The sequence below is a fragment of the Cnephaeus nilssonii genome, assembly GCF_951640355.1.
Source record: "Cnephaeus nilssonii genome assembly, chromosome: 10".
Classification (NCBI taxonomy): Eukaryota; Metazoa; Chordata; class Mammalia; order Chiroptera; family Vespertilionidae; genus Cnephaeus; species Cnephaeus nilssonii.
The window spans coordinates 45,844,546-45,860,562 of NC_137081.1; the positions used below are offsets into that span (position 1 = coordinate 45,844,546).

Sequence of the window (16,017 nt, forward strand, 5' to 3'; positions counted from 1 at the left end):
AGAGAGTTAGAAACATCAATGAGAGAGAAACATCGATCAGCTGCCTCATGCACACCCCCTACTGGGGATGTGCCCGCAACCAAGGTACATGCCCTTAACTGGAATCGAACCTGGGACCCTTGAGTCCGCAGGCCGATGCTCTATCCACTGAGCCAAACCAGTTAGGGCAACTCTGATATCTCTTAAGCAGAATAAAATATTACACAGTACTCTGAGAACAATTTATCATTTTGCATGCACTACAAAGTAATTTCACTTTAAATGGTAATTACAAAGATGAAACCTGAAACTTCAGATGTGTTTTGGACACATTTTTCCGTTCTCCTATTTCACTATGTCCTAATGCAGGCATGTGGTTCTATAAAATTGTTAAGATCAACAGTGAGGTGGATTACAGCAAAAAATTTCCCCCCAAAAGATACCTGCTGACACAGCACCGATAATTATCAAAATAAATTCTTCCTCTTTCATAGGCTATAGGTGACTTGGAATGAGTAGTCCAAACATTCTTAAATTTAGTACTTTCCTGAAAGACACAAAGAATTTCGGTTTAGGAATCCTATAATAATAAAAGCGTAATATGCTAATTAGACTGGACAGCCAAACGACCTTCTGGATGTCATTCCAGAAGTCCTTCCCAGCAGCGGGGGCTCTGGCAGAGGTGGTTAGGGACCATCAGGCAGGCAGGCAGGCCAGCAGTTAGGAGACAGCGGTCCTGGATTATGAGAGGGATGTCCGACTGCCAGTATAGGCCCGATCCGGGCAGTTGGACATCCCTGAGGGGCCCCGGATTGCAAGGGTGAAGGCCAGGCTGAGGGACCGCCCCTCGTGTTCCCGTATTTCGTGCACCTGGCTTCTAGTAATTCATAAGCCTCTACTGTGCACCAAGTTTATGATGGATAGTTAAATTTAGGGTTTTCAAACAAGTTTCACGTATGTAATTTAAAAACATTATGTTCAATTCTTCGTCACTCTGCCTCACTCTCACGTTTTGGTTTTAGTGGGGTGACCAACTTTTCAAAAGATTGTTTGCAAGGAAGATATAAGCAGCTTAAAAAGTTAAAAGCATCTGGAGGTCCTATTAATACCTATTTACTAATCCTCCAGGTTCAGGGCATCCATGCCCCTCTCCATCACAAATAACCTTCTTAAAAGGGGGCTCTACCGCGTAAAGTCAGCACCCCAGAAGGCTTGAGCACCCCAGGCTTGAGCACCAGGCACCAGGCGCCCGCAGCCCTTGGTCCCGCCCCGCCCGCAGGCGGTCACCTGGCACACCAGCGCCCGCAGGATGCCCAGGTTCGTCCTCTGCACCGCGCCCGCGTCGCCGGAGTAGAAGCCCAGCGCCCGGCGGCTCAGCCGGCGGCACACGTTGGGCTTCCGGGTCGGGCCCATAGGGGCCGGGCCTCCGCGGGGCCGGAGCGGGGCGCGATCCAGACCTCCGCGCGGAGCAACGGCCGCTCCGTCGGAACCTCGAGGCCCCAACTCCCTGCGGGGACCAGGAAAAACTAACAGGGGGCCGGGCAGCGGGGTGCACGGCAGTGCGGCACGGGAGACACAGATGGCACCGCCTGGTCACCAAGTAGAGGGGAGCAAAAGACGCCCCCCTTTACGGGCTGCCCCCCAAACGCCGTCTGGTCCTTGCCCCGGCTGTGGCCTGCGTCGCCCCCGTAACACGCAGCCTGCAGGAGCCGGTCCCTCCTCGGGAAATGTAGTTCCCGGTGCCTCCCAGGGAGCCGGGCTTGCTCCCAGAACTACAGTTCCCATCAGGCAGCAGGGGCGGAGCACCCGCTGCGGCCGCCGGTCCCGCGCCCCGCCCCGCCCCGCGCCCCGCCCCCTCTGACTGGGCGGAGCCTGCACTGTCCTGGCGGCGCGCCCTTCCGGTGCACGCGGCGCGGCAGAGGACCCCGGGAGCGCGGTGCTGCAGCCTCCGCGTGCCCCGCTCTCAGGGACCCGTCCCTACCGCCCGGGCACCCCCACGCCTCTCGGCCCCTGACTTGCGCTGTGGGAAGCGCCGAGAGAGGCGCGGAGTCGAGTGCGACCCCCAAAGCAGCGTCCAGTGCTAAAGGTACGCCCCGCGGCTTTCCCTTCAGTACCACGTGGGGTGATGTGGACGAGGTTAGCGGCTAAACTTTTTGGGTCTGTGTGTCTGGTGAGTTAGTGGTGGGAGATGCGAGGCTTTCCCACTAAACTAGGGTTGAATTACTCTTTCCCGAGGCCCGCCCCTCTGCGGTTTGCGAGGACACAGGCTGGTTTGGCGATAATTGCTGCATTTTCCTTCCTCCAGCCTCCCTTTTCCCCATAATGGGAATGAAATGTGAAATGCTTACCTTCTGATTGGGCTGCCTAAGATATTCCACGTTGATGCCTCTAAATAAAACTAAGTGAAAATAGCTAGCCCTGCCCGCAGAGTCAAAGTCCCCACTGCACTAAATTTCCCCTAATCATGCCCCCGAGTGGGAGTCCCCTGGCTGTGTCCCTGGAGAGTGCGCTTTGCCTCTCCCACGTGGGCTTGGCACGCCGCCTCTTGTTCGGTACACACGCGAGGGAGAGATGGCATCTGACGGACAGCAAAATGTACAAAACGAAGTGGGTGTGTGGGTCACAAAGTGTTGAGTCAAAATTTTAACCATATCTCTTTGTAACCCTGCTGCATTTCCTCTAGGCTAGGGGCTGGGCGTTTGCTGATTTTTCATAACTTATTTACAGCATACTGTGGGGCGCTTTGTGTATTTTTAGACAGCACTATCATAGTTAATTTGGTAATTTCGTGAATGCAGCTGTCACTGAGAACACTGGGACTCAGAAAAGATAACGGAATTTTTGGCTGAAATAAAATTCAAGTAATTGCGGAACTGAATGCATCATCTCTTTTCTCTCTCCTTCCCCTTCGGCCACTTTTTTGTCTTCCTGTGGTATTTACCTCACCACCAAGAGACAGACAAGCCAGATGCCTTTTTTTTCTTCACCCACAACCAAGTCCTTTTGATTCTAACTCTTGAGCATCTCCTCATCATATCCCCTGAGTAATGTAGGGTCTCTCCATTTTATCATATTAAAATTAACAGCTTCCTTTCTACCTTAAATACTTTCCAGTCACCCCTCTACACTGCTGCCAGAGTGAGTTTTCTAAAGCACAAATCCGCCATTTCTCTCTATCTCTGAGTGGCTCCCAATCACCCAGAGCAGAATTTCTCAAACACAAGTAGATACCTAGGATTCTCTTGTTAAATTAAAATATTTTCAGGATGTTAAGTATATGCAAACATAAAACTACATAAATTCCTTATGTTGTATCTTTTATGCAACTATAACTTATAAATGGTTTAAGCTAAATTAAGCAGAACTATAAGACAAACAAATTCAAATGAATACTTATACATTGTTACCAATGAGACTTTTTGCCAGGCCAGTCATTGTTTCCCTTTCACATCAATGTTTCTCCCTCTCCTTTACTCTCTCTCTAAAATCAATGAAGACATATTAAAAATAAAATGAGCCCTAACTGGTTTGGCTCAGTGGATAGAGCGTCGGCCTGCGGACTGAAAGGTCCCAGGTTCGATTCTGGTCAAGGGCATGTACTTGGTTGCGGGCACATCCCCAGTGGGGGGTGTGCAGGAGGCAGCTGATCAATGTTTCTCTCTCATCGATGTTTCTAACTCTCTATCCCTCTCCCTTCCTTTCTGTAAAAAATCAATAAAAATATTTTTAAAAAAATAAAATAAAATGAAATGCAGAAAGATTTAGGATTAAAGGGTTCATAGTAATTTTTTAAAAAGTATTTTAGTTATTCAAAGACTATGTATGGAGAACAGCAGAATATGTAAATAATAATTATAAATGAATACTCATATATCTATCATCAACTTAAAAAACACACACAAAGTAACCTAGAACATTACTTAAAAATTTGACATGTCCTATGTGCCCGTCCTAGTTCCTAGCTCCCTCTTTCCTCTTGATATAGATAAAATGTTAAGTTTTCAATGTTTTTGAACATTAAATAAATCGAATCCTACTGTATATATGTACTCTTCTATAAATTGCCTAGTTTTTCCAACATTACATTTGACAAGGTACCTGAATTCATTTCATTTATTTTTACCACTGTATAATGTTTTATTGTATGAATTTGCCACAGTTACCCATTTGCTACTGGCCGGAATTCAGTGTCTTTCAGGTTTTTTTATTCCTAGAAAAGTGCTGCTATAGGCATGCTTAAACCTGCCTCCTGTTACACTTGTTAAAGTATATGTTTGTTTTCTCTTGCTGTGTAACAAATTACCAAAAGCGAAGCAGCTTAAACCAATACCATTTATTATCCCTAATTTTTTTTCTACATGAAAAACCACTTGTCCCAGCACCACTATTGCAGAGTCTGTCATTTCTCCACAGATCTGTAATGTTAACTCTTGTTTTATATCAAGTTTACATTCATGGTCAGGTCTGTTTCTAAGCTCTGTTTTCTCTTCCATTGTTCTGTTTTTCTATCCTTAGCCTAATACCTGACCAATTTATTTATTTATTTTTCTTCTTTTTATTAAGGTATTATATGTGTACATATTTGACCATTGCCCTCCCCCACCCCACTCCCATACCTGCCCTCACCCCCCAGTGTTTTTCATCCATTGAATACCTGACCAATTCAATAGTAAGGGTTGAGAGCTGGTAAGGCAAGTCCTGTACTTATTTCTTTTCTTCAGGAGTATCTTTTTGTTTTTGCAGTTTGCACTTTCATATATATATATTTTAATTTCAGAAAGGAAGGGAGAGAGAGAAAAACATTAATGATGGGAGAGAATCATTGGTTGGCTGCCTCCTGCCCACTCCCCACTGGGATCGAGCCCACAACCAGGGCATTGCCCTAATGTGGAATCAAACTTTTACCTTTTGATGCTCAACCACTGAGCCACACCGGCCAGGCTCATATATCTTTTTGAACCTGTGTAAGTACCACAAAAAAGCCTACTGGAATTTTGATTGGTATAGCATTAAATCTGTATATCAATTTGAAGAAAACTGACATCTTTCCATATCTAATTATCCTGTCTATGAAGACAATATGTCTCTCCATTTATTTAAATATTTAGTGTCTTTCAATGAAGTTTAATAATTTTTCTTAAAGGAGTTCATATTTTGCAACTTCCTCAGTACATTGTTATATTTTTGGCCAGCGTTATAAATGGTATATTTTTAAATTAGATTTTCTAACTATATTTTTTTGCTAGTATATAAAAAAAGCAGGTATTTTTTGTTTTGTTTTTTTTTTTGTATATCGATCTTCTATTTAGCAACCTTGCTAAATTTTATTTTTAATAGTAATAATTGTCATTTGTAGTGTTTGGGGGATTTTTCTATGTAGGTAATCATGTCCTTAGAAAACTATGACTGTTTTGTTATTTCTTTCTCAGTTCTTACCTTTTATTCCTCTCTTTCTTCCATTGCTGGCCAAGACCTCTCGTGCAGTTGAATAGAACCAGTGATAGTGAACATCCTTGTCTTATACACTTTATAAACTTCTAATAGTTCACCATTAAGGATGACATTGTCAGTTTTTGGTAGCCACTCTTTATCACGTTAATGAAATTCTCTTCCATCCCGTATTTGCTAAAAGTCTTATTAGATTTTTAATTGTGAATGAGTGTTGAATTTAATCAGCTACTTTCTCTATTTGCTGAGGTGATCCTATAATTGTTTTTCTTTAATCTGATAATTTGGTGAATTTCTGATAATTTTCTAGTGCTAAACCAAACGAGTTAATTTAGAGAAGTTGTGATGTGTTTATTTTTCATACATTGTGGGATTTGGGCAGCTGCTGGCTTCGTTTCTCACTCAGCTTTCTGGACGTTTGCTAGCTTTTGGTCTCCAAAGATTTCTTGTTCCTTCTTGCTGACTCAGTGATGCAGTTGGCAAGATATGTTTTTAAATATATTTAACCAGCCTCATGTATTTCATAATAGAAAGGTTTTTGGAGTATGAGGTTCCCCAAATGATCAGAACTAGAATTCCACTTTCTTATTTTTTAGTGTAAAAGTTTCCATTCATCATTTCTTTCCATCCATCATTTCTTTATTTACTATTATTTTTTTATTGTCTAAAGTTTTACATATGTCTCCTTTTTCCCCGATTGACACCCCCCCCCCCCCCCCCCCCCCCCCCCAGCCATTCTTACCCTGGGCAAGCCGCCACCACCCCGGTGTCTGTGTCCATTGGTTTTGCTAATATGCATGCATTCAAGTCCTTTGGTTGCTCTCTAACCGCGCCCCCCACCTCCCCTGCCATTTGTCTCTGCCATTCATCATTTCTTTCTTCTCTTCTTGTCTCTATGCACAGCCATTTCCCTCCCTTCTGAAAACAAGAACACAGTGCTGTGTAGTAGAAAGAGCATCACACCAAGGGTTGCCAGGCACAAGTATAGTGCCAGCACCACCACTTAGTGAGATCTTGACCAAATCACTTATTCTGAGTTTCATTTAATCATCTGCTAAAGTGGGGACACTCAGGATTGAAGTGAGAATCACATGAGCTTATAAATGTGAACACATTGTTGTGAGGGGAAAGGATGAGAAGCAATGATGTCAAGTACATTGTCTGTGAGGAAAAAGTAACAGAAACAGGGAGTTTGGGGAGGGGAGAGGGTTGATTAGTAGAATGGAGGATTTTATTTTTTTTTAAATCCTCAGAGCTTTTTAGCACAAAGAATAAACAATGTATGCAGAATTTAAGAAGGTAATTAAGTGGTGGTGGGGATTCTAGGATTGAATGCAGGCTGTAACAAAAGAATCTAACTGTATTACAAATGTACGAGGTAACTAACCTCCCTGAAGGGGCCAGGGAAAAGGTACTGACGGAAATAACTTTGAAAATGAAACTGTAAGTCGAAAGACAATAGGAATTATGCATATGCACTATACTCTTAAGTGAATGTTTCTCACAGAGGTATGGGTTAACAATTCTCAAACCACTATTCCTGTGTTCTGGAATTGAATAATGAATAACTGGTTAATGGATGTTGGTAATCAGGTTCCTTACTGTTGGAGTGAGAGGTTATAGACAAGCAGGAGGTGAAGGCTAGAATGATCCATCCACATGAATTGCAGACATTAGTATGGACTCCAGTTTAGCTTACTTTAGGTGCAGATGGATACATGGAGAAACATTGATAGTAAAAATGTGTATATATTGATTTAGTATGCACATATAGTTCCTGGCTTTGTCAGTTGAGAGGACCTAGAAGCAACATGGTAGCAAGGAGCACACCCAGTACCCAGACCATTCTTCAAAAAAAGGAGCAAGTTCTGCCCAGCTGGGTATGGCTCAGTGGTTGAGTGTCCACCTGTGAACCAGGAGGTCACGGTTCAATTTCCGGTCAGGGCACATGCACGGGTTGTGGAATCAGTCCCCAGTGGGGGGTGTGCAGGGGGGCAGCCAATAAATGATTCTAAGTGATATAGAAGCCAGAAAGCCTGATAGGACCTACTTATTATGGCCATATCTCTCTCTCTCTCTCTCTCCCCCCACCCCTCCGTGGTGTGCCCCAGACTCTGACAGGAGGAAGATTTTCATATACATTTTACTAATTTTCTTTTATCTCTGACACTTCTATTATATAGAAAGGGCAAATAGCAATATTAAAATATTTCCTCTTAATTAATTCCCTTTTAATGTGCACAAATTTCGTGCACCGGGCCACTAGTATTATAGAAACATGTTTTAGGCCTTCTGCTTCTCTACCTAAAATACATACCACTCTTTAGAAAACCCCTGATGGATCAGCAGCACAGGTAGAAGAGTGTCCTGAGTAGGATGTAGAGCTTGGAGTGAGGAGGCCTGCTTGAATTGTGGCTCTGGTATGTTTGTGATCAAGGCAACTCATGAAACCTCTTTTGAGTCTCATCTCCCACATCTGTAAAATGGTGATAATAAAAAATGCTTGTTTGTCTTCCTTTCTCAATTATAGGATTGTTGTAAGGATTAGGTGTGAAAATGAGAGCTTTCTGTAAGTTGTAAAACCTATACAAATATTATTGTTATAATAATTCTCAGGCTTTCAACCAGAATAAAGCTCTAATGGGTCTTAATAGTCATATTAAGTGTTGCAGTCATCTGCATACCTTTATTTATTTATTATGTAATAAGGTGGAATCATTTGAATTTAAAATGCTTTTGATGGTGGGGGTTGTGGGGGCAATGGGAAAAAATGGACATCTGTAATACTTTCAACAGTAAAGATAAATTTTAAAAATAAAATAAATGCTTTTGATGGTATATTTTCTTATGGGACTTTATTTTTTATTATGTTTTTCTTTGGTGTAACAAATGAAGGCATGGTTTTGATCTGGGATTGTCTCTTGGGGTTGGGGGCACAGTTTGAGAAAATGGTTTCCAAACTCTTCACTGAAACCTGGTAGAGAACACAAAAGTGTGTCCCTGTGATTTGGGAAGTTGTCTCCTTCAGAAACAGATCCTCCTGTTCTGGTGTAGAGCTGACCAGCAGAGGGTGCAAAAGCTTTCCCAGGAGTTGGGCTGGGCAGACCAGACTGGTGCCATCTGTGTTTGCTGCCTGACGATTAACAAGTGCTATAAATGAAAAGGTTCTGGCACATCAGAAACAGTTACCAAACGAAGAGGGAGAGCAGCCATAATGTCACACAGCACTGTAGCAAGTAGCAAGTTCCAGCCATAGTTGGTGAATAGGAAGTTTCTGGGTAACTGGAATTTGACATTCTGGTATGAATTACTTGTCTGTTTTCCACCTCCTCCGGCTACTCTTTGCCTTTTCTAATAATTTCTTTCTCTTTCAGGGCTCTCTGCCCGACCTGCTCAGCATCTGCAATTTTCTGCCTTAACCTGGTCTGACAAATTGGGGTCTTTTAAAAGTAGCCTTTCTCTGGACTTCTTTGGCCATAGTGTGTTTGGGTCTTGAATCCAGCCACCCACAGCACCCTGTCTGGGTCCCATTAACCGGGCTCTAATAGATTCCAAGCCGTCTTCCCTCCATGTAAATGGGTGACCACCAGAAAATTTTGAAAACCTTTCTAGTGTTACTGTTAATACTGCCTATACCATCTTTTTTTTTCTTCCTTCCCAAGCATGGATTCACTACCCATGAACATTATATAGAACTAGAAGCCCGGTGCACGAAATTCGTGCACGGCAGGGGGTTGTCCCTCAGCCCAGCCTGTACCCTCTCCAATCTGGGACTCCTGGAGGGATGTCCCACCAGGATCGGTCCTAAACGGGCAGTCGGACATCCCTCTCACAATCCAGGACTGCTGGCTCCCAACTGCTTGCCTGCCTGCCTTCCTGATTGCCCCTATCTGCTTCTGCCTGCCAGCCTGATCACCCCCTAACCACTCCGCTGCCAGCCTGGTTGATGCTTAACTACCCCCCTGCCAGCCTGTTTGCCCCCAACTTCCCTCCTCTGCCAGCCTGGTCACCCCTAACTGCCCTCTCCTGCAGGGCTGATCACCTCCAACTGCCCTCCCTTGCAAGCCTGGTCCCTCTCAACTGCCCTCCCTTGCAGGCCTGGTCCCTCATAACTGCCCTCCCTTGCAGGCCGGGTGCCTCCCAACTGCCCTCTCCTGCTGGCCATCTTGTGGTGGCCATCTTGTGTCCACATGGGGCAGGATCTTTGACCACATGGGGGCAGCTATATTGTGTGTTGCAGTGATGATCAATCTGCATATTACTCTTTTATTAGATAGGATAGAGGCCTGGTGTACAAGTGGGGGCCAGCTGGTTTGCCCTGAAGGGTGTCCCGGATCAGGGTGGGGTTCCCTTGGGGCGTGGGGCGGCCTGAGCGAGGGGCCTGTAGTGGTTTGCAGGCCGGCCACGCCCCCTGGCAACCCAAGAGGAGGCCCCTGGTATCTGGAATTTATTTTCCTTCTATAATTGAAACTTTGTAGCCTGGAGCGGAGCCAAGCCTGCTGTTCCTCCGGGGCGGCAGCCATTTCTGTGGCAGTTAATTCACCTTCTACAATTGAAACTTTGTAGCCTTAAGCGGGTGAGCCCGGCCAGGGTGTGCGGAAAGCTTGACTTCCCCTGTTGCCGCCGGCAACCCTGGCCTGCTCTCTCAAGCTCCATTCTGCCGCCATTTGTTTGAATTTGTTTACCTTCTATAATTGAAACTTTGTAGCTTGAGTGGAGGCTTAGGCCTGCAATGGCTATGGAAAGCTTGGCTTACTCTGTTACCTGGGAAACCTTGCTCTCTGTGGCTGTAGCCATCTTGGATTGGGGTTAATTTGCATACTCGCCCTGATTGGCTGATGGGTGTGGCTTGGCTGATGGGCGTGGCTTATGTAGCAGAGTGATAGTTAATTTGCATATTACCATTTTATTAGAGAGGATTGTATACTTAGTGATTTTAAAAATATTTTTATGTTTTCTGATTATAAAAGTAGTTTGAGTTTACTTAAAAAGAGAAAAGTACATTCAAAATTTATTAAAAAGAAAATGTAAGGTTCTCCTTGAGTCTTTCAATGACAGATAACTATTACAAATTCTTCTAGACCGAGGAGGAAACCAAGATGGTGGCATAGGTAAACACCTAAACTGCTGCCTCACACAACAATTTCAAAACTACAACTAAAAGACAAAACATCTATCACCCAGAACCACGGGAAAGCTGGCTGAGTGGAAGTTCTACAACTAGAAGGAAAGAGAAAAGAGCATTGAGACGTGCAAAAGCGCTGAAAAGCTGAGGTACGGAGGTGCGCGAATCGGGCTGGCGGAGGGCTTCTGGGTGTGCTGTTTCTTTCAACCTGAAGGGAGACAAGCTCCCGATTACTCTGAACTCCACAGTTTCTGGGGAGACGCTGGGGACCCAAACTCCTATGGGGAGAAGCTGGACTGTCTGCCATCGGGTCGGAAAGTGAGGGTGGCTTGCTTGCAGAGCTGCACGCAGGAATCATTGTTCAGCATTGCGCTGGGGTGTAAGACGTGGGGATGCAGAAATTTGGAGACACAGAGACGGCTGACTGGCAGCCATCGCTGTTTGCCATGCCCTAGCCTAGTGACTCCCTGAGACCCCGCCCCGCACAATCTACAAACCCACCCAAGCGGCTTTTGCATATAAATGGCCTGCCTTATTGCAGCTTAACCTAACAAACTGCAGCTCTGGTCAGACAGCTCCAAAACCTCCAAACTCCAAGCAAAGAGGAGAAAACTGTAGTTCTCACTGTAGCTCCTGCTGGGTGGCCTCAGACAGTAGCTGACCTGCACCCCATTGGAGATTCAGAAGCTAGTGTATCTAGTGGTCAGTGTGAGACTACACCAGATTTCAACTCCTCACATCCATAAGTGACACATTTAAGAGGCAGATTGAGTGAGCACCAAAGCCCCACTGAAACAAGTCCTACACCATAAGCGTGTCTCCAGCACAGCAGTTCTTCCATTATAGACACAGTGGGTCCTCACAGCCAATTGGCCTGGAGGTCAATTCCTCCCAATGTATCAATAGCAATCAAGGCTTAACTCAGTGATGGGCAACCTTTTGAGCTTGGTGTGTCAAGCTTCGCCAAAAAACTGAGCATAACTCGGGTAGTGTGTCACTTTGAGGAAAAAACTAACTCCAAGACTCTAGTCGCAAATGTTTCATCCTCAGGAGCACCAAATGTTTCATCCTCGGCATGTGGCCGCATGTCATCAGAAATGCTACGTGTATCAGTGCTGACACGCGTGTCATAGGTTCGCCATCACTGGCTTAACTACACCAAGACTTTGCACTCAGCCCACAAAGGGGTGAACCAAGAGCGTCCACCTCAGGTGATTGGGGTGGCTGAGCCACTGGCCCCTATAGGTCACCCACCACACAAAGCCAATCCATCAACACATGGAAGCAGCCAAAATACGGAGACAAAGAAACATGTCACGAATGAAAGAAATGGAGGAAAGCAAACTACTGGATGACATTGAGTTCAAAACCATATTTATAAGGTTACTCAAGAATCTTCTAAAAACTGCCAAGAAACTTGATGAGACCTCCAAGGAGCTTAGTGAGACCTTCAAGGACCTTAATGAGAATGCCAAAAAAATGGAAAAGGACCAGTCAGAAATTAAGCATACACTGTCTGAAATAAAGAATATACAGAAATTCAACTGTAGATCAAAGGACCCCAAGAATCAAACCAAAGATCTGAAATATGAGGAAACAAAAAACACCCAACCAGAAAAACAAAAAGAAAAAAGAATCAAAAAATATAACGATAGTGTAAGGAGCCTCTGGGACAACTTTAAGCGTACCAACATCGGAATTATCGGGGTGCCAGAAGAAGAGAGAGAGCAAAATATTGAAAACCTATTAGAAGAAATAATGACAGAAAACTTTCCCTACCTGGTGAAAGAAATAGACTTACAAGTCCAGGAAGTGCAGAGAACCCCAAACAAGTGGAATCCAAAGAGGACCACGCCAAGACACATCATAATTAAAATGCCAAGGGCAAAAGACAAAGAGAGAATCTTGAAAGCAGCAAGAGAAAAACAGTTAATTACCTACAAGGGAATACCCATACGACTGTCAGCTGATTTCTCAACAGAAACTATGCAGGCCAGAAGGGAGTGGCAAGAAATATTCAAAGTGATAAACAGCAAGAACCTACAACCAAGATTACCCAGCAAAGCTATCATTCAGAATTGAAGGTCAGATAAAGAGCTTCACAAATAAGAAAAAGCTAAAGGAGTTCATCACCACCAAACCAGTATTATATGAAATGCTGAAGGGTATTCTTTAAGAAGAGGAAGAAGAAGAAAAAGGTAAAGATAAAAATTATGAACAACAAAATGACAACAAATACATACCTACCAACAAGTGAATCTAAAAATCAAGTGAATAAAAAATCTGACGAACAGAATAAACTGATGAATATAATAGAATCAGGGTCATAGAAAGGGAGTGGACTGACAATTCTCAGGGGGAAGGGGGTCTGAGGGGTGCGGGAAGAGATTGGACAAAAATCTTACACCTATGGATGAAGACAGTGGCGGGGGTATGGGCATGGGGTGGGGTGGGGAATGAGGTGGAGGGGAGCTATGGGAGGGGGGGGAAGAGGAACACCTGTAATAATCTGAACAATAAAGATTTATTTAAAAAAATTCTTCTAGACCTTTCCTATGCATATGTATACTTGTTGGCATATATGTGTGTGTGTGTGTTTTAAGTTAGTATCTGTTTTATTTTTCTTTTCTTTATTTTTTCTTTATGCTAATTTTTTTAAGTAAGATCATACTAAAGGTACTCTCTTATACCTGACTTTTTTCCTTAGCCAATAAATAATGGACTTCTTTACATATCAATAAATTTAGATTTGAGCAACATTTTAAGTGGCTATATAACCTTCTTTATATGGATGTACAATAATTTAGTACTATAAAGATGAGTATTTAGATGTTTGAAGTTTTTCAGTATAATGTACAAACAATGCTGTGACAAATCCTTAGGATCCTTGCGATTATATTCTTAGGATATATTTTTATAAATGGAATTTTCCATAAAGCTCTTTCTTTTAAAATTTCCATATGTATTGCCACTGTTCCCTCAGGAAAGGTCTTTCAGCCCAGTCTCCCTGACAGTGTGTGAGGATGCTTGCTCCTGCACACACTGACCAACATTTCACCCTCGCCACAATGGTAGTAAGCCATTGCACTGTTCTTTAAATGAGTGGACTTTCCAATCTCCATGTCACCCCAGAAAATTAATCCAAGGCAGTGGTTCTCAATCTTTTTGTTCTCAGGACCCCTATACACTCGAATAAATTATAGAGGTTCCCCGGAGTTTCATTTAGGTAGATCATAGTTACCCGTATTTACTGTATTAAAAATTAAACTGAAGAAAAAACGTTAACATTTATTATTATTTAAAAATGACAATAATACACCATGGCATGTTAGCATCAATAAAATTTTTATTTTAAATTTTTTCCAAAAAAATTTAGAAGAGTGGCATAGTTTTACATTTTTGCAAATATCTTTAATGTCTGGCCTAAGAGAAGATGATTGGATTTTATATTTGCTTCTGCTAAGTCCGTTACGATATGTTCTGGTTGATGTATTTGAAGAAAATGTAATCTCACATAGATGTATAAGAAGTTAGAAAGGGGAGGAGTGAGTAATTTAATAGTCTCTTCAGAAGAGTGTGAATATTCTCCTTTGACACTACACCGAATTCCAATATGGGATAGTTTCTTAAAGGTTAACTGCAATATAATATTTAAATCCATTGGTCTGTTACATTTAAATTCATTGGTCTGTCTTTTACTTTGAATGGATCTTTCACCCATGCATGATTTTGTGATACCATATGTCGGTCACCTGGAAACTGTTGGTTCACTGAGTTATACAAGTCTTCCTAATGTTGACACATTTCATTATACTATATAAAATATACCTTGCCCTGGCCGGTGTGGCTTAGTTGGTTGGGCAACGAACTGTGCACCGAAAAGTTATGGGTTTGATTCCGAGTCAGGGTACGTGCCCAGGTTGCGGGCTCTATCCCTGGCAGCAGGCAGAGCATCTTAGTATATTGTAATGTCTGAAAGAGCGAGCACTCCCCACCTCCTTAACCCTTTCTTGACACAACCAGCATCACTCATTTCCTCTCCAGTATTTTCCTGGCGCTTCCTTGTTTATTCTTCCAGATGAACTTTTAAATTATTTGTTTAAGTTCTCCAAAAACATTTTTTGAATTTTGATTGGAACAAGTTTAATTTTATAGATGATTTTGGCAAGAATTTACATTTCTACAAATATTGAATCAACTTCGGAAACCCATGTACTGTCTTCCTCCTATTTATTAAAATTATCTTCCATGCGCTTCTGTAGCGTTGTATAGCTTTCTTTATATTAGTCCTGTACATTAATGCCAATTTAATGCTAGGTATTTCACATTTCTTGTTGCAATCATAAGAGGGATCTTCCCCCTGTATATTTTTTATTTTTGCTATCCATATATTTAAGAAAAATTTAAATTAAAAACAAACAAACATCTAGCTCATATTTCCAGATAGTTTTGGCTTCTTAAAAAAGAATAAGCAAAAAGGATACTATCATTTGTGGTAGTACAGTTTGTACTGTGTGAACTTGATTTATGAGGTTTGGCTGTTTAAGACTGTTTAAGGAAACAGAACATACCAGAAGCTATATCTCAATGGATATGATATTTCCAAGCTGGTTATGTTGGGAATCTATACATTTATGGCAACAAGAACAACTAGTCTAAAGACAACAAAGGATATATATCTTAAAGCAAAGAATTTGCCACCACTGAGGATATTTAAAAGAATCAGTAAGCTTGCCATTAGGCCATTATCTGAAAATGGAATTTCAAGGATGTTTTACTATTATTAGAGTAAATAGTAATCTCTTAAGGTGACTTATTTGAAGGCACTACACTTATTTTGATGTACAGGTCTAGTTTTTAGTTAAACAGCATTATTTTATAGTTATTTCTATATTATCAGGTGGCAAAGAGATGGCTGATAGGTATTATGGGTTTTTTGTTGTTGTTTTAAAAGAATCATTTAATCAGATTGTTTTTGTATTAAATAAGATTCAGGTTGCCCCAGGCAGTGCTTCAGCTATTTGGGGAAATGGAATTTGCCAGTTTTCCAAGGCCATTTAAAATAAACAAATTTCTTTTCATTCGCATTATGGATAAAAAAAATGTGTGGACTAGCCTGATATATTAATCACCATTTGAAATGTTCCTCTAAAAATGTGGTTCTGAGCTCTTAACAACTGACTTACAAATGATCTTAGAAATAAGAGTTTTATAGGTTGAAGATTACTAAGGTTTCTCTACATGATATGGTCCTTGGAGGTTAAGAATATAACTAATATTCTCAATTATTCTTAAGAAACTTGCTGCAGCATTATTATTCATGGACTTTTAAAGAAATCATTCTTAATGTTTACGTAAGAAAAAACCTACAGAGAATTTTTGTAAGTTTATTTGAACCAAAACTGATGACAGTTGCTTGGGAAGCAAGATCTCAAATGCTTCAGAGATGAAGTTTTTCGGTTTCT

General features: G+C 42.2%; 2 protein-coding genes across 8 annotated transcripts in view; one reads left to right on the top strand and one right to left on the bottom strand.

The window, feature by feature from the left end:
• Positions 1-1,730, bottom strand: part of DCAF17 (DDB1 and CUL4 associated factor 17) — a 36,439-nt gene extending 34,709 nt beyond the window's left edge. For both annotated transcript variants that reach the window (XR_013814082.1, XM_079782055.1), the window contains exons 1-2: positions 1,267-1,730; positions 423-526 (exon numbers count right to left, since the gene is read on the bottom strand). Coding sequence is in view for 1 of the 2 variants with exons in the window: in XM_079782055.1 (XP_079638181.1) it covers positions 423-526; positions 1,267-1,392 (230 nt within the window). In the remaining variant the exon portion in view is untranslated. The remainder of the gene's footprint in view (positions 1-422; positions 527-1,266) is intronic.
• A 129-nt stretch (positions 1,731-1,859) lies between these two features.
• The window catches only part of METTL8 (methyltransferase 8, tRNA N3-cytidine), an 85,368-nt gene continuing 71,210 nt past the window's right edge, over positions 1,860-16,017 (top strand). For 3 of the 6 annotated variants that reach the window (XM_079782064.1, XM_079782059.1, XM_079782058.1), the window contains exons 1-2: positions 1,860-2,065; positions 10,509-10,701. The gene's annotated coding sequence lies outside the window, so the exon portion shown is untranslated. The other 3 variants (XM_079782060.1, XM_079782061.1, XM_079782063.1) reach the window with 3 other exon arrangements.